This window comes from Mycteria americana, chromosome 3 (genome assembly GCF_035582795.1).
Source record: "Mycteria americana isolate JAX WOST 10 ecotype Jacksonville Zoo and Gardens chromosome 3, USCA_MyAme_1.0, whole genome shotgun sequence".
NCBI classification, from domain to species: domain Eukaryota; kingdom Metazoa; phylum Chordata; class Aves; order Ciconiiformes; family Ciconiidae; genus Mycteria; species Mycteria americana.
The window spans coordinates 21,660,346-21,685,045 of NC_134367.1; the positions used below are offsets into that span (position 1 = coordinate 21,660,346).

At 35.7% G+C, this 24,700-nt stretch overlaps 1 protein-coding gene across 1 annotated transcript in view; it reads right to left on the bottom strand.

The window, feature by feature from the left end:
- SNTG2 (syntrophin gamma 2) overlaps window positions 1-24,700 on the bottom strand; it is a 318,555-nt gene that overhangs the window by 26,614 nt on the left and 267,241 nt on the right. The window contains exons 12-14 of the mRNA XM_075497273.1: window positions 22,021-22,137; window positions 11,910-11,981; window positions 7,093-7,335 (exon numbers count right to left, since the gene is read on the bottom strand). Coding sequence (XP_075353388.1) covers window positions 7,093-7,335; window positions 11,910-11,981; window positions 22,021-22,137 — 432 coding nt within the window. The remainder of the gene's footprint in view (window positions 1-7,092; window positions 7,336-11,909; window positions 11,982-22,020; window positions 22,138-24,700) is intronic.

Here is a 24,700-nt window from a genome sequence, read left to right on the forward strand (position 1 = left end):
TCAATAGGAATAATTTGTAATTTTAAGAATATACTACTATTTTTGGAAATATTGGTGTAACTTCATGAAAATCAACATTTTGTATTAATCATGTTTAAAATACAGAATATGTAAACAAGATTTTGTCCAATAGCCTTGTAAATTGGTATATTCTCTTGCTTTTTAAAAATAATTATAATAGGTGCATTGCTTGATTCTCACCTGGTATCTGAATTGTTGAATTATTAAATATTTTTACAAATGTATTTACAATTAATCTGTATGGTTCTCAGCATCTTTCTTTGGGTTGGAGAACGGTGAGTTTTTTACATCAGTGTGAAAATGAATTAGAATCTTATAGTATTTCTAAAGATGACCAATTAAATTGGAATTGTAATAAGCTTTCTGTACATAATGAGAACAATCTAAAACTTAATTGCATAATTAAATTGAGTGCTTCTGGTAACAAACTGATAAGTATCTTTTAATGACCCTATAAATCTAACCTAATCTAACTGCTATTTAATATCTCACGTGAATTTAAGGAGGATATTCACTTTGGTTATTTGTTTGTTTCAGAAATTAGTTCTGAAATTAGCATACGGTGGCGTTTCCATTTTTAAAGGGATTCCTATATATAATTCTGTTTTATATATGCTTTTTTATCATCATGGAATATAAAATTAAGATAGCATTGCCAACTGTATTTAACATTTTTGCATTTTAAATATATTATTTGGAGCTCACAAGGATTACACTGCGATCAACCAATCCTGTTTTACTCATCCTCTGTTTACCATGAAGAATTAATAGGTTCATAAGCTAGACATTACTTCTCATTGAGCCTGCCTGATTTCTGCTAGATTTGTTTATTTAGGTGCACTTCTTTTGCTCAGTCTCAGAGGGTGATTTAGACTACCATTTCACAAGCACCACTTAATTCCCAAAGATGCCTAGAAACAATGCGTGTGTTTGTTTTGACCGCAGAGTTACTGAAACACCCAAAGTCTTCAGAGCATCTCAGTAATCAGGTAGTCAGAAGAGTTAGGTTAGCTGTGACAGGAAGATGAGTGGAAAGATACCTAATCTATGCTCAAGTCCCAGTGGGGACACAGTTTCTAAGATCTATTCTGATTACATCTAACTTGAGTTATAGTAAGATCAGTTCAAAATGCCAGTGGAGAATGACTAGAAAACACCTTTTGTGTAACATTCCAGGAAGAAGACCCAAGAACTAAACTTCTTTAGGCTGCCTGGATCTGAACATCACAAAGTCTTTTCTTCAGTGTTCTCTAAATCCAAAATCTTCAGTTGGACTTGTACTAAAAAATCGTCTCAGATGCGGCTAATTCTAGACTTTCTTGCAGCTTGGCCACCATACAGTGGAAATGCAAGGAATACACATCACTGACCAGCACACATCACTGTTCACATTCTCAGTGGCTTGTTGAACATTCAACTTTAAGCATATGTAAAGGAATGTTGTTAAAATATGCATTGATGTTCAGTGGCCAAAAAATTGTTTAGAAGCCACTTGAACTTTTATGTAAAGGAATTTCTCCAGCTGGCTCCTAATTTTGAAATCATGAGGAGTTTACTGTTATCTCCAGTGGACTGAGAATAAAGGCCCAAATACATAAATTAATTTGGCTCTTTCTGGAGCTGCTCAAAATATGGGAGCTATTTATCCATTTAATTTGGTGAAAACGTAGGTTTTTCAAATGTCAGTGCAGTTTTGCGCAGTTCTTTCTTTTTGATCTCTCATCATTATAAGTGATTTTACACATCATAGAAGTAGGTGATTTGAAATATAGCATTACTTTTCATGTTAGGTTACTTGTCATGACAGGTTAGGAAGTAGTACGTATGCATACAGTCACTAATATATTGATATTTTATACAATATAGTCAACTGAACACTTTTAAAAGGAAGTTATGACAAAATACTGCTTTCCTGGAGAGGTTATTGAAGTCAGTTGGAAGCAACCTATTCACTTTTGTATGTTTTCAATTAGTTCTAGTGAACCCTTTCAGAGGATTTTTAAGAAAAATATGCATGTAAAATTAAGTAACAGTCCAGAACAAACAGCAAGTGGTTGTAGGAATGAGGAGATTGCATAGATTATTTCCTGAGCTGCAGAGAAGGGATGAGAGAGAAGCATTACATGGATACATTTTATAAAGAAAACTTTAAAACCATAAATATTTACTAGAAAAACAAGAGTTGAAAACCAAAACCTGTCAACAGTATGGATTCTGAAAGGATTTGTACAATAAACAATGTATGTGGAAAGCAACTTCATCTTTCTCAGATGAGAATATTATGAGTGGGTTAGAAATTAATTAAAACTGATGAACTGGTAAAATCTATGACAAGATATTACAAGGAAATTAAAAAAGATGAATGGAAGAGAGGATATCAAAAAGTAACCAGGACCAGACACTTAATCAGAGATAGTCCATCAAGCGAAAAGGGAAAGAGATACGAAGCTGAGGAAAGGATATTGTGTAAACCACTTCAAAATAATTACATTTTTGTTTTGTTTTGTTTTGTTTTGTTTCAATCATCCATAACGTGGCTGTAGGCTCCTCAGGCATTTCATATAGATCATCCCGAAGAACATACAGTGTATAGAGGGAAACGTTAAAGTCTGGAACAGGAAGATGGTGAACTAAGGATACTCTGATATGTTACTCCCATGCCTGTCATCTTTCTTAAGTGTGGAACACTGCTCATGATCACAGATGAATACAGAGATTGGCCGGACTAATCAATATTGAAAAGGAATTCATTGTTGCTTACAAACAGAAAAGGAATTCATTAATTGCATATGTTTTAACTATTGTTTCTTTTTAAAGAAATTTCAATCACAGAGTTTTAGCAGCACAATATTTGTGGAAAGAAAATTGAAACGGGAATCCTATAGACACAGAGGTCCAGGTTTGCATGCACAATTATTCCCAATAATTATTTTTTGCATTTATCCAGGAACAGACATAATCAGCAAGCACTTCTGAGCCACAATGAGCTAGTCTGGCTTACATGTTCAGCATCAAGAATATACTACAGAAGATGGTTTGTTGTTAACTCTTAGGAAAATAAGTAAATGTTAACACAGGAGGAATTTGTATCATTCCAGGAACATGAATTTTACTGCTAACGTTTCTCTTAGCACAATACATTCATATCCCTGTCCTCAACAAATATATATTATATCTTTATTTCCAAGGTTTTTTTGTCTGTCAAGATCAGTCATTGAGTTACAGAAAAAAATTTGAAGAAGTTTGCTAGAAGTTCTTACCTTTAAGCACAAAACGTAACCATGCAGCAAAACTTCTTGATTGTTCTATTATGATTGAGGGGAGCCCAACTTCTGACCTATTTTAATTTTTGCAGTAACTCATATTAAACAACTTTTTTTGTCCAAGCAATGTAAATGGTTTCATAAAACCAGGTTATTCAGCTGTATGAGGATTTGAAAGAGCTTGCAGCATCTGCATCACAGCTGGAAGCACAAAGGGAAAACTTTCTTTCATGTTTAAAAGTTGCTAGATAAATGAGGAGAGTATGCAACTATGTCTCCTCACTATATACACTCACTGCAGGTATTTCAGTGGCACTGCAGTAGATGATTTTCCCCTTGCACGTTTTTTTCAGTCTCCTGAGAGCTCTTCCATCTTGTGAAGCAGATTCCTCTTCTCTGTCTTCTGCCATCCATGTAACAAGTACAAAGTTTTAAGATGCCAAAACAGTTAGACCAACTTTTCTACAGCTGACAGTAAAATGTATTACTGGCACTCTTTCCTCTGTCCACTACCACATACTGCTGCAATATCCTTCTCTGTCCTTCTGTGGAAGAAGACTGAAGACCCCAAAGATGCAAATCATCCTATCAAGATGTTTCTGCATCAATTTAATAATCATATCCAAGACTCAGATGAGTCAAGATAATTTCCTTTGGAAAGAACAGTTTGAGGAGAGGGAAGAATACTGAGAAAGTAACTTATAAAGACAACATTGAAAAAACATGGAATAAAATCCCATAGTACTGACAAGACTACCCTGAAGGGTCAAAGAATTAGTAAGAGATCTGGAAAAAATGCTAACTTTTATTTTTGAAGACTGTGTACACTGTAAAAAACTAAAAAAAAAAAAAAAAAAAAGAAAAGAAAAGGAAAAATTACTCCATCTGAGCATCATTAATTGGTCTTGCACTGCTCAGGATGTTTCAGGTGAGACAGAGAGGCTTGCTGGGTTTTGTGGGAGATCATTGAACTTCTAGTTATGATTGAGAGGACTTCACTGCCTATCTTCCTGCATTGCAATGCTGACTTTTATTACCAGTCTCATGGAAATACTTTTTAACAGCACTTTTTCTGTCTTTCAGCTGCCTTCCTGCCCTACTTCTATTGCATATTTATTGCTCCCATCTGTCCAAATTATGCTTTCAGTGACTACAATATTTTTTATAAGAAGAAAATACAGATATTTCTAGCACATGGATTTAACAGAAGTTTGCTTGCTATAACTGTTTGTAAATAGAATCGTTAGATTCAATAGATCAGGATCACTGAATTTCACAGTTTCTCCGTAGACTCCTAAGCATTTGCAGCTTGAAATATGGCTTTAAAACAGCTGAAAGTTGAACGATATTGTGAGGGGGGTTTCTTCCTGCTTTATTGCGTTCTTTCTGTCATTTAACACTGCTGCCATTTTCAGAAGAAATGTGTTAAAAAAATCACACAACATAGGCAGTATAAAATTCAAAAGCACCTTTGAACATACCATTGCACCTTAATATTTCTTTTCATAAACTGGGTAAGAACAGAATCTTCTCAGAAATACAACTCTTCTTATAGAAACACCAAACATCAAGGTGTACAGGATAAGGTTAACAACTCTGTCAAAGGCAAGATCCTAATGACCCTCAACAGTAAACAGAACCAAACCGCATTTAAATAAGAATGGCTGAAATGACACCATGCAATCCAACACCTGCCATGAATCTTGCCCAATCATTTATGAATAAGAATGAATTTCCAACTGCAATTATGGTCCTTCTCCAAAAGCAAGAATTTTTATGGACAATCTAACCTACCGGTAACAACCTTCAATTTTCTGGATACTGAAATGCCAGTTCTTTTTCTATGGTTTGAAATAATCTATGTAATGTTAAGTTGCACCTCATTCATGCTGCTCTTGATATCCTTCTGAAAAGAAGGACATTCAAAGCAGCATTTATGTTTTGAAGCAAGAAAGAAAATAGTGGAGTCAAAAGATTTTTCACTGCTGGAGAGTGACCGCAGTGCTTTGCATCCTACTGATATAGTGGTTTACAACAAACCTGAATGTATATAACTGAGTGAGAGAAAATTAAGATATGGGAACACACATACGGAGACTTAAGCACTGTAATCAGGATTTCAACTGAATGCCTCTCCTGGAGGTTAAACCACAGCTGGAAGAAATAGTAAGTCTTTTGTGTGATATCAGTCTAGAAGATTGTTGGATTCAAATGACCGAAGCTCATTGCAGAAGCAAAGAATTGTCCCTTAATTTGAAGACTGTTAGGTTGTAAAAGAACAAGTTTTGAGATTTCACAGTAAATACTTCAGAAATCGAATCAGCTATGGAACCAGCTAATCGCCACCCTTGTTATACTTAATTTTAACTATCTATTATCTGCTTTTTACATGGCTAATAAGTAGGATCATTGAATGGTTGCTCAAACAGTCATAATTTCTTAAAGAGTTCATGTGAGAAAATACTTCATGCATACTCAGTATGAATTATTAATCCCTCCCTGATGCCCAGCAACTTTTCAGGAAGAATCAATTTTTTTCTGAAGAACTTTGTTCCTTCTCAGAAGTGCAAGAGCAACAGCATCACCATTACAAAATCTTTTTTGTTACTTCATCAGTCTGAAGAGACAATTGAAAGGGTTCTAAGTGAGCACCTGCAAACCTCATTAGAATCCCAGAGATCTGGAAATTTAGAAGAGCTGATTCAACACTTGCTGTAGGACTCCTGCTCCTTGCAAGCTGTGCTAATGTAATGCTGTGATCCAGTGCTCTTGCTATTGTAAACATCTTTAGGAGGTCCCTGCAAACCCAAACTTACCAGGTCAAGCTTGCATTTGTGCTAAACTGTGTAAATATGTTTTTAATTGGAGAAGGTTTATAATTCTAATCCATACATTCCCATACCACTGGTCCAGTTCACTTAGGAGTATGGATCTAGATATTCAGCAAATAACCTGTTTATATAACAGTATAGAGGTTCTTTAAGTTGCAACTTAAATCAAAATCAATTTATCTTCTCTGTCTTCATACCACAAAGTATCATATCTGCTTTAGAAGCAAATATCTGCTTTAGGATAAGCACAATCAATCTTTGGACTCCGCTCACTGATTCTAATGGGAGCGCAGTCACCACAATGCTAATAGGCATCCACATTTAGACAACTCTACCGGGAAATTTGATCTTAAATTTAAAACCACCTAATGGGATGTGCACCCTCAGATCTGAGAAGATAATTGACTTAGGAGAATTTTACTAGCCAGTAGAAAGTGATAATCTGTTTAATTTTGAGAATTTAAGACTATCATAAACTTTCTTCTCACTTTTACACTGAGTTCTCAAAGTCTTCCAATGTTAACAAGGACAATCCCAATTTACAATTAACAATGTAAGAGCAAAATATTTCTTCTTTGAAAACAGAACCATTATGTAAAACATAACAAATTTACCTTATGTGAGTGGAAAATAAGCTTTCTGGAAGAAAATGTTCAAGGTGGACTAAGGAATCTCCACAGAAATTGTTTTCCAGTGGGAAAATGTATTCATTTCCAGTTTGCTATATTCAAGGTCAACTTCCAGTTTTCAAACTGTCATAACACACTCACAGACTGTTATTACACAGTCGTTGACATACAAATATTGATGTGATGATGAAGCTTTCAGAAGCCTCCAGTGTATTAAAGTGTACTCAGATCCTTAGTCATGGAGCACATCAATCTGATGCATTTATTAAACATACAAATTATCTAAAAATTTGTTAGACTTATTTTACTGATGAAATGGCTCCAGGATTTAAATTATTCATTACTTACCCCTGTTCTTTGAACTTCCAAGAAAATCGCTCTTTGAAATGATTTCTCCCACACTGCCAACTCGCTGCCCAGCTCTACATTGAAATAATGACTCTTGCCATGTCCAACCATAACACTGAAACAATATGGCCTCTGGTCTTCAAGATCAAAGTCCTGATGAACACCTAAATACAAGTTTGCTTGTAGCCAGCAATCCTCAGCAAGCCAGAGCTGAAAGACATGTTTCAGTATGTGATTCTTCATCTAGCAAAAACAAACAGTTAAAGCAACATTGTCTTCTGTAAGTGATGGGTACTTGGATATGTTATGTCATTATGTTAATAATTACCTTGAATAAATGTTCTGAGAATTAAGTAATAATTTCAAAGACAACTTCTCTCTTTGCTTCTTATTCACTTTACCCTGGATCATGTAATCCGAGCTACTTCTGCAGTTCCAAAATACTGTCAAAGTTACCTAAGCAATACATACATAATTTAAAAGGAGTTTGTAGCAATATATTGTTTACAGTGAAAAGGAAGGAAATCCCTGAATTGTTTGAATACAATTCAAAAGCTGTGTACCAGCTTTACAGGAGAATATACTGACTTTGTTCTAATTGGGTTCCAATAAGCTAAACACCAAGGAATGCAGTAATTTATCAAGCACCCAAGGGCTAATTCTGGAAATGACAATGTGAGCTTTCAAATGTCCCCTAATAGCTGCCAATGCTGCTCTGCACCTACAAGGGGAGTGAAGTGAGATCCTGCCATCACCTTCTAGATGAAGAAAGGAAATTTTGCATTAGTCTTTCATAATAAAAAATATCCCTGTAACAGAACGTTTTGTAAATGAAAACAAATTCTTACAAGAAACTTCCCTAATCTTTCAAGACTTCATTGATTAACATAAATATAGACAAAAAGAAAACTAAATAAAAAAGCTACTGCTTATACATCTGAGTACTATCACTGACTGAATTTCCAAATTACGCATTTTTTTAAATTTCTATTTATCAGACAGGGCCCTTTCCTATCTCCATTTCTCTATGATGGCATGGGGCAGAAAAGAGTGAAAGAACAAAACCAGTAATTTGCAAAGAGAATGTTATTTCTTATTTTCTAAAGTCACCTGCAAACAGAATTTTCTTTCTCTAGCACTCCAGGTTAGGTTGAGACTTGACTCTAGTCAAGCAGATCTGATGTAAAAGCAGTCATGTTTGACTGGTCTTAGGTGGCTTTGAAAAGACCAGAATGCAGCTTTGCAGTGGTACCCCAGTCCTAGAATCTTGTAGTCAGGATAAGCCTTACAAAGATTTAGAATTTATTTTTCCAGAACCTCTAATAGTCCATCACAGCCTATTGAGGCTATAGTTGAAACTCCATGCATGTGAAACCAAACAAACATCTGGAATTTGAGCATCAAAATCTAATGTAAAATATTCTGATACATCTAAAATAAATGCTTAAACGTTCAGGGTCTTGTGTGCCTCCTGTTCTAGATGCACACACAATCGTCCTTGCAGGACAGCAGCGAAGATCCACTTTTTAGTAATGAAAAGGAGAGGAAACAAATGCTCTGTTAGCACTCCCTCCTCTGTGTACTGCTCTCATATTCACAAATAGGATGAAAATACTCAGATGGGAAATGAAAATTTTGCTTGTGCTGGTGAATTACTGAATAACATAAAGCTGGCAAATGTAACCTTAAGCTATTTACTCAAGTCTAGTCTGTTAAGCTATGGATGTTTTGCGGGGCACCTCAGAAGCAGCACCCACCAGGGTACACAGCACTTCTTGTTGTCAAAAATGGCCCTGCAGCTACCCGAGGAGAGAACAGTCTTGAGGAAGTTCGTAGTTATTTTACAACACTCCTTTGGACTGGTGAAAAGAAAGCTGAACAAAATACCTGTATAACATCTGGTGTTCAGCAGCCATGGAGTGACATGTATTACACCTACATCTGCTTCAAGACAATACTGCTCATCCTGACCCATAGGCTACTATATTAATATTTTTTTACTTTGTATGTGAAAATGTGATGTGTGAAAATACCAGGCAATAAAAGAAAATAAAACATTTTTAAGGCAGGTGGCTTTTAGAAATGCATCTAATATTCTCGCCCCTGAAAAATACAGGTTTTCAGTAACAGTTCCAGTAAATATGGAGCATGAGGCAAGGTTTAGGAAGAAATACATGAGATAAAAGAGATCACATTTTCAATCATCTGGTGGTTACCACTAAATGTGCATGAATATGCAAGTATGTGATATATTGATGAATTTTAATTACTTGCATATGCACGTTTGTGTATGCAACTGTGTATTTATATGTATGTACGTATGTACACACACACACAAATCTAAAATACAGCAAACATTTTGTTTTAAAATGCCATTTCCATATTGGATTCTTATTTTCCATGTTTAACTCTTGTGTCGTAATAAACACAGATGAGAAGCTTACAATCAGGTGAGGAACAAGTGCACCTCGCCTTAAAATCCATCTTTCATGAGAAGATACAACAGCACTCTCCACCACAGCTTTGCACTAGTTCAACCAGTTTCTGAAAATCCTTAAGAACACCCTCCCCAAACGGCAGTTTTTACAACATAAACTCCATCTTTCAGTCTGCAATGTAGAAACCTTAATCTCTCAAGATTTTTTTCTATCTTTTTGGATTTGCTCAGTTTGCCTCACTGTCATTTATACCAAAGAATCAACAGAAAACAGGTTAAAGTGTTGAATTTGAGCTCTTGCACTTTAGGTAATGTATTCATGAAGACTGGCAATTAAGCATTCATTTATTAAAATGTCAAGAACATTAAAGAGTTGAATCTTGGGTAGTTTATTTCACACTTCTTTTTCTTAATGAAAAAGTAGCACAGAATTTGCTTTAAGCATAGATTGTCCTTGAAATTACCAGAATTTTCAAGGAAGGACTGAGTTTCAAATCAGTAGTAACATTTCAAGGGAAAAAAAACAAAACCCAAACCATAGCAAAATCTTTTCAAAAGGCATAAGATTTCAAAAAAGATTAAGGAGACAGAACAAATAATCTGGGATAGAGCCTCTGCTCTTTGCTGCTGTCTCAATGATGGGCAAGACCTGAAGTTGCCCACGTGTACCCAGCTGAAGACATGGTCACATTAAAATAACGCTATGCCCACAAAAATATGGCTGTGCTCCTGCAGCCTGCGCTCCGGAGCTGAGCTCAAGTCCCGAACTCCAGGGTTGCTGTTTTCCTGGCATGGCACTGCCCAACACCCTTCCGTCTCCCCGCTTTTGCCAGAGAAGGGAACCTTCCCTCCCTGCCCAGTCACGGCAGGCTTACAACAGAGAAAAAACAGGCAGTGATGGGCTGCAAAACTGACAGCTGACATCAGCAGACGCTCTTTTAGCAGCCACTTAATGGAACTGACACCGCTGTAAAATGCAGACGTCAGCTCATGTTTGAGAGGGTTTTTTTTTTGATTTGTCAAGTTCTGTGTGCTCCTTGCTCTGTTGGTTGTAACTTCATAATGTTTTCTATTTATCTTTTTTTTTTTTTTTTTTTTTTAAATCACAGTCAACGAATTGGTGTAGGAAACATGCCTATGTTGTTGAAAGTCAGTTTGGAACAAGTAGTTTGAGCAGTCAGGACATGGAAACTCCCTGCCACCCCATTCTTTGAAGAATTTGGTCATTTAGTGCTACAGAGAACTCCCCTCTATGCTGAACAGGGCAGTAAAGGGGAATGGAGTGTTATTGTCAGGTCTATGAAGTTTTTTTTCTTCTTTTCACTTTTCCTTCTGTAAATTGTCCTGAATAACTGTGTTGCATCAGAAAAACAAACAAACAAACAAAACCTTAAGCAGTTCTCCTTCAGCGCAATGTTAGGTCAGGATCTGTACAGGTAACAGAGCAACAACCTTCCTTCTCCACAACATTAGTACATGGTCAAAGGAGGAACAGCAGAGAGCACAGCTGATAAGAGCTGAGTTGGTGAGAACTAAAGCTGATTTGTGATTTTTCAGTGAAACAGCATTTTATCTGAAAAGACTGACCTTCTTGGTTTTGTTTTGTTTTGTTTTGTTTTTTCCCCCTGGTAATATGTTTGTTTTTACTCTCTTAGGCAAGTAGGCTCTCATCTAGCCTTACCTCACCTGCAAAGCAGTTTTTGATTAGCTGGTAGAGAACCAACTTAATCTATCTGATGCAACTTATTAGAAAATATCTTCTGTAAGTCAATTATTTAAACAGACTGCTAAGATTTTGCCCAAAATCCTTGCTTGGGGCAAGCTAAACAGAAAACATGACACTGTCTCTAGGTGGTGGAAAAAAATGAAGAATTCTATGGTACACAAACGCACCATGTTGCCCTTTGTAAGGTAAAACCTACTATAATATTTGCAAATTACACGTGATCTAAAAAGGACATAATTTTATACTTCTAATTACTGAAATTAAATAAAAGTATCTTTATATAGCTCAGGAATTGCAGCAAAAACATTCTTCATCACATTCACTTAAAAATCTGAGCCACTAAGAAAAAAACAATATCCAGCTTCATTATGCTTAGCTGTCTCACCTGTACTTCATATGACCAGCTCTAATACTGAAAAATTTCTTCAGTATGTAAGCATTTTAGTAACTTGCTCACTTGGAGCTTAATCCATTTTCCATATTCTCTCATACTTGCATAGCTAATGCACTAGCCATTACATAGGTTTTTTTAACAACAGATAAACTATTTGAATGTTAGGTACTCCTAGTTGAGATTAATGTGATCTTACCATTAACAGGAAAAGGCAAGCTTTCTTTACTAAATAGTATCATTGTAATCATTAGAAAACCTACCTTGTGAATTTTAAATAGAACCTCACAGAGGTTATAGATTTTTTCAGCTCGTACCCAGTCTAGTGTGCTTACCTATAATATCAAAAGAAAATATTAACAACACATTCTTTATTCTAAATCATGTACAGATGAAAAAAATTAAAAAGATTTCACCCATCTATATTCTACTGGATGCTCTAAATATAGGCACATTACTACATTTAATATCCAGCATTTAGAAAAGACTGTCAAATAGCATTAAATTTTTACAGAAACAGCATCTACAGGAGTCTTACTATAATTAAAAGGCATTAAAGAATTTTATTGTTTTTTTTCCCCGTTATTACTACAGTATGATGGAAACCTCTTTGTAATCTCTGTGGTGAGTTACATAAGTATATTTATTTTCCAATATGCTAACACAGAGAACTCAGAGTCTCAAACCCACAGTCATTCAGCTTCATGTCTCAATTTAAAAAAAATCTTACAATCAAAGGACCAAGATGAATTCCTAAATTCAGATTTGAGTTTACATACACTAGGGCACCAATATCTTAATATTTATATTAAAAACTGAAAAGGACTATGTGACTGCAATATTTGAAATTAAGAAGAATGTCAACTGTGTGCTTAATAATGAGTATGAAAAGACGTATTTTTTTGTTTTCTTTTTATTTCATTACTTTATCCTGTTGACGTGACAGGCTGTTAAAATTTGACAGTTAGAATGATATTTGAAGTTTTTCCCTAAATTCTAGTTCATGATATAATGTGATAATCTGTTTTCTTTTAAAAACAGTACCTAGCCTACATAGTTCAAGAAAAAAAAAAGAACCTATACATAGGAATAATACAAACAGAATACACATTATTTTGATTATATGTTTTAGAGCAAAATCTTGGTGAATGCTCTTGGTGAATGCACAGGAACGGCTGCATAGATACATGAAGAATTTGACTAAATTGTAACTTTAAGGTTTTAGCACATGGAAATAAGTGTTTTGGTGACTCTAATAGCAACTTGGACATTCTAAAATACTAGGGCAGATGCACCTTTGCCCTGTTCCAGCCCCCCTCCCAAAAGGAAGAAAGTAGAAAAATTAAATTAATTATTTAGTTAAAGCAAAATTTGGCTGTAAAACATCTGGCTTCTGTGGATGAAACTTAACTAGGAAAAAACTATGAAATTCAATAACAAATTCTTTTTCTCTGTATTCACAGTAGCACATAGTTTACCTACAATAATAAATCTTGTTCCTGATGTTTTGCATGAAGATCAACACGATTTTTTAAAATTTATTTTTAAGTTGAATTTCCAGGTCTTCATAAATTCTAAACCATTAAGAAAAATGGTAATAAAATGGTGAAAATCCAAACCACGACAACACTTAGGAGCAGACTGATGTGACTTCTACTGGTTATTAAATGTTATTTCATAGTGCTGTTGGAGGAGTAATGTGGATGTGGTGTTAGTTTCTTTCTAATCTCATATGCTCTTATGTCCACTGCAACTGAAACTAATGAACATTAGTATTGAGTAGACCTCACAGCTATGTGTTTCAAAGCAGTTTCAGAATTTATCTGAATTCTTTCTTCTTAGTGTGGAAAGCATCCCACCTAAATTGAGACATCAGAAGTACCTAACCTTAACAACCTAATCTAATTCTTAATCTAATCTTAATCTCACCATATTGGGAAAGAAGGAAAAAAAAAAAATATATAGTGCTTTCTCCCAGTTTCTCCTACTTTAGATTAGATCTTTAACTTCTAGATGACTAAATTTAGATGAGATGAATCACCTATTGCAAATGGGATGGAAGACCTCTAGAAGAGAAAGTTCTACCACCACATCTTTCAGGGTATAAAGGGATTTATATTCTAGGGTTCTCCATTTGACAGTTTTTATATTTTAACAATCAAATGACAAACATCACTTGGATACAATGCATGCAGTAGAACATGTAGAAGCATGTTATATACTTTGTTTTATTATGAGCTAGTTCTCATCATAAATTAAAGCTCAAAGCATTACATATAGCTACCTTGAAAAGTACTTAGTACTACTTTAAAGGAACATTGTCAAATTTAAATCTAATGTTAGCTTTTTTAGAAAATTAATTTAAAGCAATTTTAGATATTATACTTCTCCTCCCATCACTTCATAAAATGTAGCGAGTTTTAGAGTCATAAATTTCTAATTTTTATATTTCCATTACTATCTTCCTTCTAGTAAGGTCCATTCAATATTTTATTTGAGTTCTGCTTTTTAATTATTGCTAAGAGTAAGCAATAACACAAGTTCAGAAACAACTGAAACTGAGGAATTATAAAGCCAATTAATAAAGAAATATACATTTAAACATGCTCACATAGAGCAAGTACTGCAGGTCTTTGCTTAATCCTTATTTACATGGAAATATTTTTACTTTGATGGCTGTTTGGAAAAGAAAATAATTAAATAATACAGGTTTTGGCCCATTACTATTGATCCTCAAAAAGGATCTTCATGCTTCTTGCAAAATAAGGTTTCTAGCCTAGAATGGTGGCTAATTCATTATTTAGTCTTGAATTTCTTGAAAGGAAAGATTCTTTACAATCTCAGTTAAAAGCAGGAGAATCCTTAATTCCTATTAGTGGCTAGACAAGATATGAAAGCATAAGCACTGACTTAATCTGCTTTTTATGAAACTGAATTTAGTGACACAGGCTATAACCTAAAAGCTGTTGAGACATGACTGAACTTTCAGTTGCTCATATCATTTGTTTTGATTCCTGAAGATTAATTTAAACTGTCGGGGTTCTTTGCTGCTATTAATGATGCTACCATGGACAATGGTGACACTGCTGTGCCATTAAATTCACTCTGAATACTCCAGCTTTCTCCCCATTATCCTGGCATCTCTTTCATCCTTTGACTCTCTGTAACCTCTTATGGCTTTTTCAGCAGAGATAGCTAGTGATGATGATAACTATCGGCACCTATGTAAGCCAAGATTTTCTTTTACTGTGTATGTCAGAGAAAGGCTACCATACTTAAAGCCCAGAGTGAAACAGTCTGAATATCATAGTGTGCAAGGTCATCAGGAGAACACGAATGACATGTTGAGAGGGATTTTAAAGAGGGGAAACAAACATACTACAAAGGGATACTAGAATCCAAAGAGACAGCTGACATTATTTATAGTTTTCTCAGAACTATCATAGTATGTCGAAGTTTCAAATGTTATTGCTATAGACTGCATTGCTTTAAAAAAAAAATCACAAATGATCATATACTTCTAGTCAATGAGAAAAGCTGGAAAGAATCAGAAAAGTTCACAAAAAGTGCAATATCCTTCATTAGCTTTAAAAGATGTTTCAGTTTATTGCAGCCTTATCCATCATCACACATTTAATAGATGGGTAATGATTGGTAACTCAGATAAATGAGATACTGAAATATATTCCTTAGGCAATAAAAAAGTTTTTCTCATTATTTCCATTTCCCCTTGGAATTGTTCCTGTAGGTATTCCATACATTGCAATTTCTTGGGTTTCTTTTAGCATGACAAGATAATTATTTTTTAGTAAAGCATTTGACAAAATGTTTCAAAAAAGGTATATTCAGAATGGGTCACGTAATGAGACATACTTTCATTCATATGAATTTAGTTCTGACAAAGTGTCAAAACCAGTGTCAAAATACATGAAAGTACCAATTAGCATTCACTGAGCTTCCAATTTAATTCTTGTTTGTCTAATACATGAGTTTATGAGCAACAGTAGCTGAATGGTATCATTATTATTGGAAGACCAACTCCTTAGGTAGCTCAATGCATTATGTGATGTATTGAATACTTAATTTTGTAGATATTTGGCTATATTAATCCTTTCAGAAAGACTGTAAAATAACACATTCATAAACTCACAGATAACACTGAGCTGATCACAGACAGAAAAATAGGAACCTAACGTTACAATTTTAAGTCCATAATGAGAGACTGAAATAAGTATGTAGAGTTACAAAAGTGCTAAGTGTTGCAGAAGTACTTTTTACTTCAGTGTGAGTTTCTTTAAATTCCTCATGTTTTAAAAACAGGCATTACAGTGGATTTCCAAAAATAAACAAACTACTAAAACCTAGTTTTACTTAGTTAGAGCAAGCTATCTCAGCATCAGTTCAGGCTCATATTCCAAATATACTTAGCTTTAAATGTGTGTGTTAATCATTGATTTTTCTTTAAAAAGTTATGATTTAAAATAGAGAGAAAACAATAATGTTAAATTCATTTTGACACATACATGTAGTAAACAACAAACTGAAAAAGTTACTCCCTAGAAGAGAATTCTGGAATTATAAAATAGGCTTAAAAGACTTCCAAGCCTATTCAGAGATCAGCACTGAAGGACTGACTAGACATGAGAAATAAATATGGGGTGCATGTAAAAGAGAATCACACTTCAAAACTTACTAAAGTCAAAGGGAACATACTCTCTGACTTTCTATGAACACTGAATCTAATTCTAGAAATCTCAAGTCCCCCCCAAAATAGTAAAAAGAATTGAATACATTTAATGAGTAAAACTTCAGGAAAAAAAAGATCAAAGTGGCTGCAGTACTTATTACTGGAATACAGAGAATGCTGCATTATGTGACAATTAAGCAGAAGCATCCAACCCATCTAGAAGTACTAAACAGGTCTAGGCAAAAGATGAAATACTTTTAGGTCAAGAGTAAGTAATTAATCTCACTGGTCTCTTCACTCTTCAATGGAAAAAATGAGCCAAGTATAATTTAAAAAAATTAAAAGATATTAAAGGAAAAAAAATCAAGAAACATTCTTGAGATGAACTATGATATAGCAGTACAGGAAGCCTAAAGATGTCCAAAACAACTCAAACTCATTGGTACAAAACACACACTAAAAAGCAGTCAAAATAAATAAAACAAATAGAACAAAACAAATAAAGACCTGTGTGTAGAGTTAGAAAGTTCACCAAAAGCGTTCATGGTCAAGTCTATGCCCTCCAACTCATTGCCACGTCTTTCCTAATAGGTTACATTGATGTTATGTATAATGTAAATTACAAATACAAGTATTTAGAACTTACATAGCAGTACTCTAACATTCAAAGCACTGCTCATGCTAATTACATTATGCAAGCTTTTCTTCTCTGTAATGTTTTTCAAAGGTGCAACTATTTCTGTTACTTTCACATTATTCTTGTATTTATTCCTTTTCTTAAAACTGTAAGCAGCATATGCAGTGATTACCTAGCTGCCTTCACGTAAACCACTTGTTATTTATTTAATCATCTTGAAAAAGATAGCTTTGTAATTAAGCATAACACAACAGCTCCAAAGATAAAGCTACTTTAAGACTCTAATTTAAAAACCATATTGAACTATGAGGAAGACATAAAAAATCAAACAGTACAATCCTCCCCTACATAAACCCCATATTCCATAAAAACAAAACATTTCATTTTTCTGCAAATTTTCAATGACATAAAAAATAGTTTTTTCTTGAATGACAATTTTGAATAATGTCTCTCCAATTTCTTCTAGGATATGAATTCAGAACCTTTTCAAGATCTGAAAATTGACAGAAATTTATTAGATGCTTTTAGAATGTAATAAAATACTGCTTGTATATTAACATTGACACAAGAATAATTTCTATTTGTGCAATTGTGTTTTTCACACGTGCAGTTTCCAGAAATGTGTCACAATTCTAATATAGCAATCTGTAAATGAAATCTGTAAATTTCTTAAATACAGTCAGATAAGCCACTTTAGGGATGCAGAAAGACCATTCTCTGTTAATCACACCGTTCTTGATATTTACTTCTATGGTGAAGCTTCTATATTTTTGGAAACACCATCTGAGATATTGTTGAAATGGAGTATAAATAGAATATTACTTGCCACAGTAATTTCTTTCATATTATAATATCCACATTTTTTCCACAATTTTCTTTATTTTTGCCCATGGATAACTATATTTTCCATTCTTACGAAAGTTAGCAGCTGTATTTACATTCATATCATCTTTTACACACAATTAAGTAGAAAAAGAGTAGAAATTGTACCAGATGCTTTTATAAGCAGTTGTAAAGTATGGGTAAGGTCATTACAACTAAAGATAACTGTATGACTTGTAGGTGATCTACTCTGTGCACACTACATTGATACACTGATACACTACATTGATTCAGTATGCAAATAGCAATACCATCATAGAAGCATCTCTGAAATAAAATATGTTAAACTCTTATCTTCTAAAGATCAAGCAAGTTAAAACATCTTTATTTTTGTGACAGAGCAATCCATTTTTTATTTTTAATGTTTCACTTAACATGGTAAAAAAAAGTCAGTAGGACTAACGGTAAGAGCAGTACCATTAAATATCTCTAAACATAGTGGAACAGCTCTATGCACGGCTTTGTGTGGGGACCTGTTTCCAGCTACAGAGCTGGGACATGTGACACAGAACCAGTATCAGGGCACGGCGTGGGTTGGTGGCTTCCTGGGTGCCACGGGAGCTCCCCCAGGGTCTGGCAGGACAGGGTCCTCACCAGCCAGGGCCCATCCCATCACCCTGTAGTGGGTTGACCATGTCCAACAGCTAAGCACCCACTCAGCCGCTCACTAACTCCCCGTCCCCCTGCAGTGGGATGGGGGAGAGAAGGGGAAGAGCAAAACCAGAAAAACTCGTGGGTCAAAATAAAGACAGTTTAATAAGTGATGGAAAGAGGAAAAAAACAAGTGATGCAAACATGATTGCACCCTGCCTGCCCCAAGCAGACCGATGCCCAGCCAGTCTCCAAACAATGGCTACTTTTGAAGACCAAATACCCATTTTTTATTGCTGAGCATGATGTTTTATGGTATGTAATATCCCTTTTGGCCTGTTTGGGTCAGTTGTCCTGGTGGTGTCCCGTCCTAACCTCTTGCCCACCCCCAGTGTGAGCAGTGTGAGAAACAGAGAAATGCTGTACAAGCAAAGCTCAGCAACAGCCAAATCACTGGTGTGTTAGCGTTGTAGTCACAAGTGCAAAACTCACTGCCATACAGGCTGCTATGAAGAAAGTTACCTCCATCCCAGCCAGGCCCAGTACATGCCCCCAGCCAGGCTCAGGGCAGCCATGGGGACTGGCGGCAGCCCCAGCTCTGGGCACCAGGCACCTCCCCAGGGGCCAGGCTGGGCCTTGGCGTGGGCCCGTGGGTGGGCCTGGCTCGTTGGGGCCCACGGTTGGGCAGGACAGGGCTGTGGGGAGCTGGAGGCTGGCCCTGCTGCGTTGCTGGGGCAGGGGCTGATGGCCATGGGGGGGCTGCAATGGGGTCCTGGGCTGCGGGAAGGGTGGGGGGATCGCCAGGGAAGAGGTCAGGGACAGTCAGGGCTGGAGGTGCCTTCAGGACACAGATAATAATCTTTGAAGTGTGGCTTTAGATCCAGGTTTGAATTCTCCAGGTGGGTGGTTGCTGGAAACTGCCAATTTCCTGTTTTATTTTTTTCCCCTGATATAAAACTCTTCTTACTCTTCGCTGGGTTAAGAACTGGCTGGATGGCTGGGCCCAAAGAGTGGTGGTGAATGGAGTTAAATCCAGTTGGCAGCAGTCACAAGTGGTGTTCCCCTGGGCTCTGTGTTGGGGCCAGTTCTGTTTAATATCTTTATCAATGATCTGGATGAAGGGATCGAGTGCACCCTCAGGAAGTTTGCAGATGACACCAAGTTGTGCGGGAGTGTTGATCTGCTTGAGGGTAGGAAGGCTCTACAGAGGGACCTGGACAGGCTGGATCGATGGGCCGAGGTCAATTGTATGAGGTTTAACAAGGCCAAGTGCAAGGTCCTGCACTTGGGCCACAGCAACCCCATGCAACGCTACAGGCTTGGGGAAGAGTGGCTGGAAAGCTGCCTGGCGGAAAAGGACCTGGGGGTGTTGGTTGACAGCCAGCTGAATATGAGCCAGCAGTGTGCCCAGGTGGCCAAGAAAGCCAATGGCATCCTGGCTTGTATCAAAAATAGCGTGGCCAGCAGGACTAGGGAAGTGATTGTGCCCCTGTACTCGGCACTGGTGAGGCCGCACCTCGAATACTGTGTTCAGTTTTGGGCCCCTCACTACAAGAGAGACATGGAGGTGCTAGAGCGAGTTCAGAGAAGGGCAACGAAGCTGGTGAAGGGTCTGGAGCAGAAGTCTTATGAGGAGCGGCTGAGGGAACTGGGACTGTTTAGCCTGGAGAAAAGGAGGCTGAGGGGAGACCTTATTGCTCTCTACAACTACCTGAAAGGAGGTTGTAGAGAGGTGGGGGTTGGTCTCTTCTCCCAGGTAACAAGTGATAGGACAAGAGGAAATGGCTTCAAGTTGCGCCAGGGGAGGTTTAGACTGGATATTAGGAAATTTTACTTCACTGAAAGGGTTATCAAGCATTGGAACAGGCTGCCCAGGGAAGTGGTTGAGTCGCCATCCCTGGAGGTATTTAAAAGACGTTTGGATGAGGTGCTTAGGGACATGGTATAGTGGTGGTCTTGGCAGTGTTAGGTTTACGGTTGGACTCGATGATCTTAAGGGTCTTTTCCAACCTATACGATTCTGTGATTCTGTGATTATGTGAAAACATCTGTGGAATGATTAAATAGCAAGAAAACTGGTCAACAGGTGGTATGATTTATAGGCTCTGTCACTCTTACTGGTACTGGGATGACATAACACATTGACCAAAGAGGTCCCCTTTGTTCATTTTTTTTGAAAAGCCACTGCTTCTACAAAAAAATTGTGCAGAAACACAATAGAGTGTAGCAGATACTGACAAGTAACATGGTGCAAATAGTACCAAACATTCATCCTCACTAGTCTCTTAGTAGAGTGCTGAACATGATAAATGAAGTAGTTTATCTCCAATTAGTATCATATAGATGGATAGTTTTAATTATATCAAAAATGTTTCTTCAAAAACATGTCTGAAAACAACAATTAAAATTTATAAAGGAAAAGCATTCATGTGGTGTGTTATTTATTTGTTTAATATTTTTGTATTGTTTTTGCATTTTAATTGGACTGTAGTAATTGAATCAAATTTTAGTTCCCTGACTTAATATAAAGACAAATAACTTTTCAGAGGGGAAAAAACCAAGTTTTTCCCAGATGTGTTGTCTCATTTTAAAAAGAATACTACTGGCCATTTAAAAATGCTTGAAGTTAATAGGAATCATTGGATTTAGAATTTTCATCTAGAGAGAGAAAAAATGTTCCTGATTGCTTCTCCTTGAGGTTCACAAATAAGGTTCAAAGAGTATGTATTTCCCAAAGGTTCTGCAGATGGTACACATGTAAAGGATCAGATTTTCTTTGGATCAGCTGCAGAAATTGGGAGACTTGACCACCTTCTGAGCAAAACCATAAAGAAGCTGTAAAAGTGAAATTGCATTCCAATTCCACACTTTATCCTTTTTGATTTGTTTAAAGCAAAGGCTCTCCGGAGATAAAAGAAAGAGAGGATAAAACAATACCATGTGGTAAGTATGGGTCACTTTTTAAGTGTTTAGAATTCTACAGCTCATTTCTGTTTCATTCTTTTAAATTAATTTTTATTCTTTTTTTTAAAAAGAAATATTAGATAAGTCATCTGTTGTGAAGTAGAATTACTAGTTACGTAAATTATCAAAGCAAGATGATGTCATTTGTTCAAACTGGACAGTTAGCATTGGATTCTCTGTAACAGTTCAATCCCTCACCTGTGTGTAAAATCCACAAGCATCTACTAATAGTATGCATGGTATATTTCATGATGTATCTTGTCTTTAAGAAAACAAAGTAACTACCAACTCATTACATCTACAAAATTCTTTAGAATAAATAAGATAAGAAATATTTGGCCTAACCAACCAGAGAAAAATCTGAACTTAACAACTTTAAAAAGTAAAACACTCCCTATTAGGAATTCTTTGAACTACCCAGGTACGCTAAGATTTTCAGAGGGCCTTGAAAGAGGTTAAATGTCTAAAGCTTATTGAAATTCAGTGGCATCTATGACTTTAACTTCTTTTGAAATCTCAGCTGACAACTTCACTTGGTAAGGAAAAACAAACCCAGACATAACAAACAGGTTTCCATTTACAATGAACTGTCACAAAAATATTCTTTTTTTACCGGTGGAGTGCTGAAAATGTAGAAGGATGAACCTTTCAGTGCCAGAAACTTGAATTTGTAGAGCTGAGATGAATCAGTTCCTTCAAGTCTCTCATTTACCCATCCCATATGTATGACCTGTAAAAGAAAATAATTGAAAATTAAAGCTCTGTTTTTCAGTGGAGCATAAGATATATCTGAATAGGTCAAGTCTTTCTGCAAGGAACAGTGATCGTATTAGAATAGGATACATCATCCGCTTCTTCCCATTTGCCTTCCCACCACTACCATACTCTTGAAGTGTACGGTATCATGCCAGTATGTCAGAAGTCCTTGAAGAGACTGAAACTTACAGTACAGGTTGAATCTTGTCTGAAGTAATCACCATTTTAAAAGCCACATATATATGTCTCAGCAGACTCTCATTTGAGCCAGCAGAAAACCTAGGTGTACTGAAATAGTTCAGCCAGCAGTTTATAAAAAACATCATCCTACATTATCTATAGCACAGTCAAAATTTGGACATACTGAAATTTCTGTCACATGTACCTCTAAAGAAATACATCCCAACAAATCACTAGATTTATCTGAAATCAAACAGTTTTCTGTATGCTCATGTTTGCCACTGTTAACAAAGTGTCTTTGTCACACTGATTATCTTTCAGAGTTTATATACTTTTTTTTACATACACTTTATGTCACGACGATTTATGTTCTTGTAGAATTAAATGTCAAATTCGGTTGTTACACAGCTTTGCTCTAACAGTACAATACATGTCTTTATATTTCAGATAAATTAATTTTAAGGAAAAATAAAATTAAGAAGATTGCATGCTTCTTTTTTGAGGTAAATGCAAATTTGTAAAGGAATAATGCCATAGTGTGGTGGTAGAATATAATGAATGTAGTTACCAACCAAAAATAACAAATGTAAACATTTTAGGCTTCATTTTGCATATATTAAGAAGAACATACTGCCTTTGAAACAGGTACTCGAATCTAGAGTGATCCACCAATCTGAATATACAGCTATTGCTGATAAGCTTGCTCAGTTTCAATTAAGGCTACACTTATGGAAAATATTGAGTTACACAGAGGCAGAAATGTCATAGCACTTGTGAATATACTGAGCCCACAGAACTTTGCTGGAATTCAGTGGAAACAGCCTGAAGAAGGCATTCATTAATTTGCATGAAAACTTCAGCAAGTTTTATGGACTGATTTGGGAAAAATGTGATGATCTCAGGAACGCTCTCTATTGAAAGCCCAATGTGCTTTCAATAGAAGCACATTGGCTTCTATTGTAGTTACTACCAACAGAGCACAAAAGTAAAAAGAATACAGGGAGTAGCTAATGGTATAGATGCACGCTCATACTCTTATATCATGAACACCTCACACATTGTTTTCTAATTTTGTTATTTAATGTATCAATTATGTCTCTTACCAACCAACTTATTCAGACATAAATAATAAATCAATATGTTGAGCCAGAAAATCCTTCTCTATACTCTTTTACTGAGCTCCAGCATTAACATTTTAAGGAGATCTAAGAAACAGCACAATAAATACAGTAGCCTTTCCAATTCTCACTTGGCTATTGTGTAAATTTAATAACTCTCACCAAAACATTGTTTCTATAGTAGTCAGCAAAGGTTTAGAAACGGGATGTTTAGACACTTCATTACTTTAACAAAATATACTATAGTATTGTTGACAATCTACTACAAACTATATTATATATTGAGTTTATCTGCATGGTAATATAATAACAAATAATACAGACAAAAAGAATAATGTCCAAATAACAGGGCACAAACAATACAATATTCTCCTTTACATTCATAAAGTCATGTTTGCTGACTTGCAGATGGACACCATTTATTAACCTGTAACAGTATTAAAATCTTTACTAAAAAAGTAACTTACTGATTAAATTGATAAATTGATAAGCAAAGGATATGGCTCCCTATTATGTTCTTTGTTCATCATCATCATCATCACCATTTATTTTACAGAAGCAGTCACCAAATAATTTTGGAATTATCCGCAATGTCAAATGGCAAAACTAAGTCACAGATAAAGTCTACAGCTTGCCCAGGTCATTCATCAAACATCATATATTGAAGCAAACATGACACATTCTGAGAAATATAACTATATATATTGTTGCAAACCAAAGATGCTTATTTAATTAAAAGAAGAAAAATATGAAGTTCTTAGTTGAAACTCAGGACAAGATGGTATCAGAAGACTGGAATTCCACTTGTCAAGACTGTGTTTTCACTTCAAAAGACACATGATTGCCTGTGATTGACAGGAAAAAGTTGATTTATCTAGTTGACTGAAACCACAGGTTGGCCCATAAGCATTGGTCCTAAGTACCAACAGTAGTGCAAAAGACAACCATACTTTTTTCAAATAAAATTCTAAATTTAGAAAAAGGGCATTGAATTTCTCTAACTGAAGTAAAATGAGATTTGTTTTTCAATGAAAATGTGCTTTATGTCGAAGTTGTCCATCTGTGAAATGGGAAAAATTTCCTTTACTTATTTTATGGAATTAGTGTGAACGCCCTATCACTGTTGTATTCTTATCTATGGCTGCAAGATGTGATGGGAGTGCCAAATGTTATAGCCTCAATTTAATGTAGCACTTAATCTTCTGGATAATTCTCTTGAGTATGTATTTAGCTACAAAC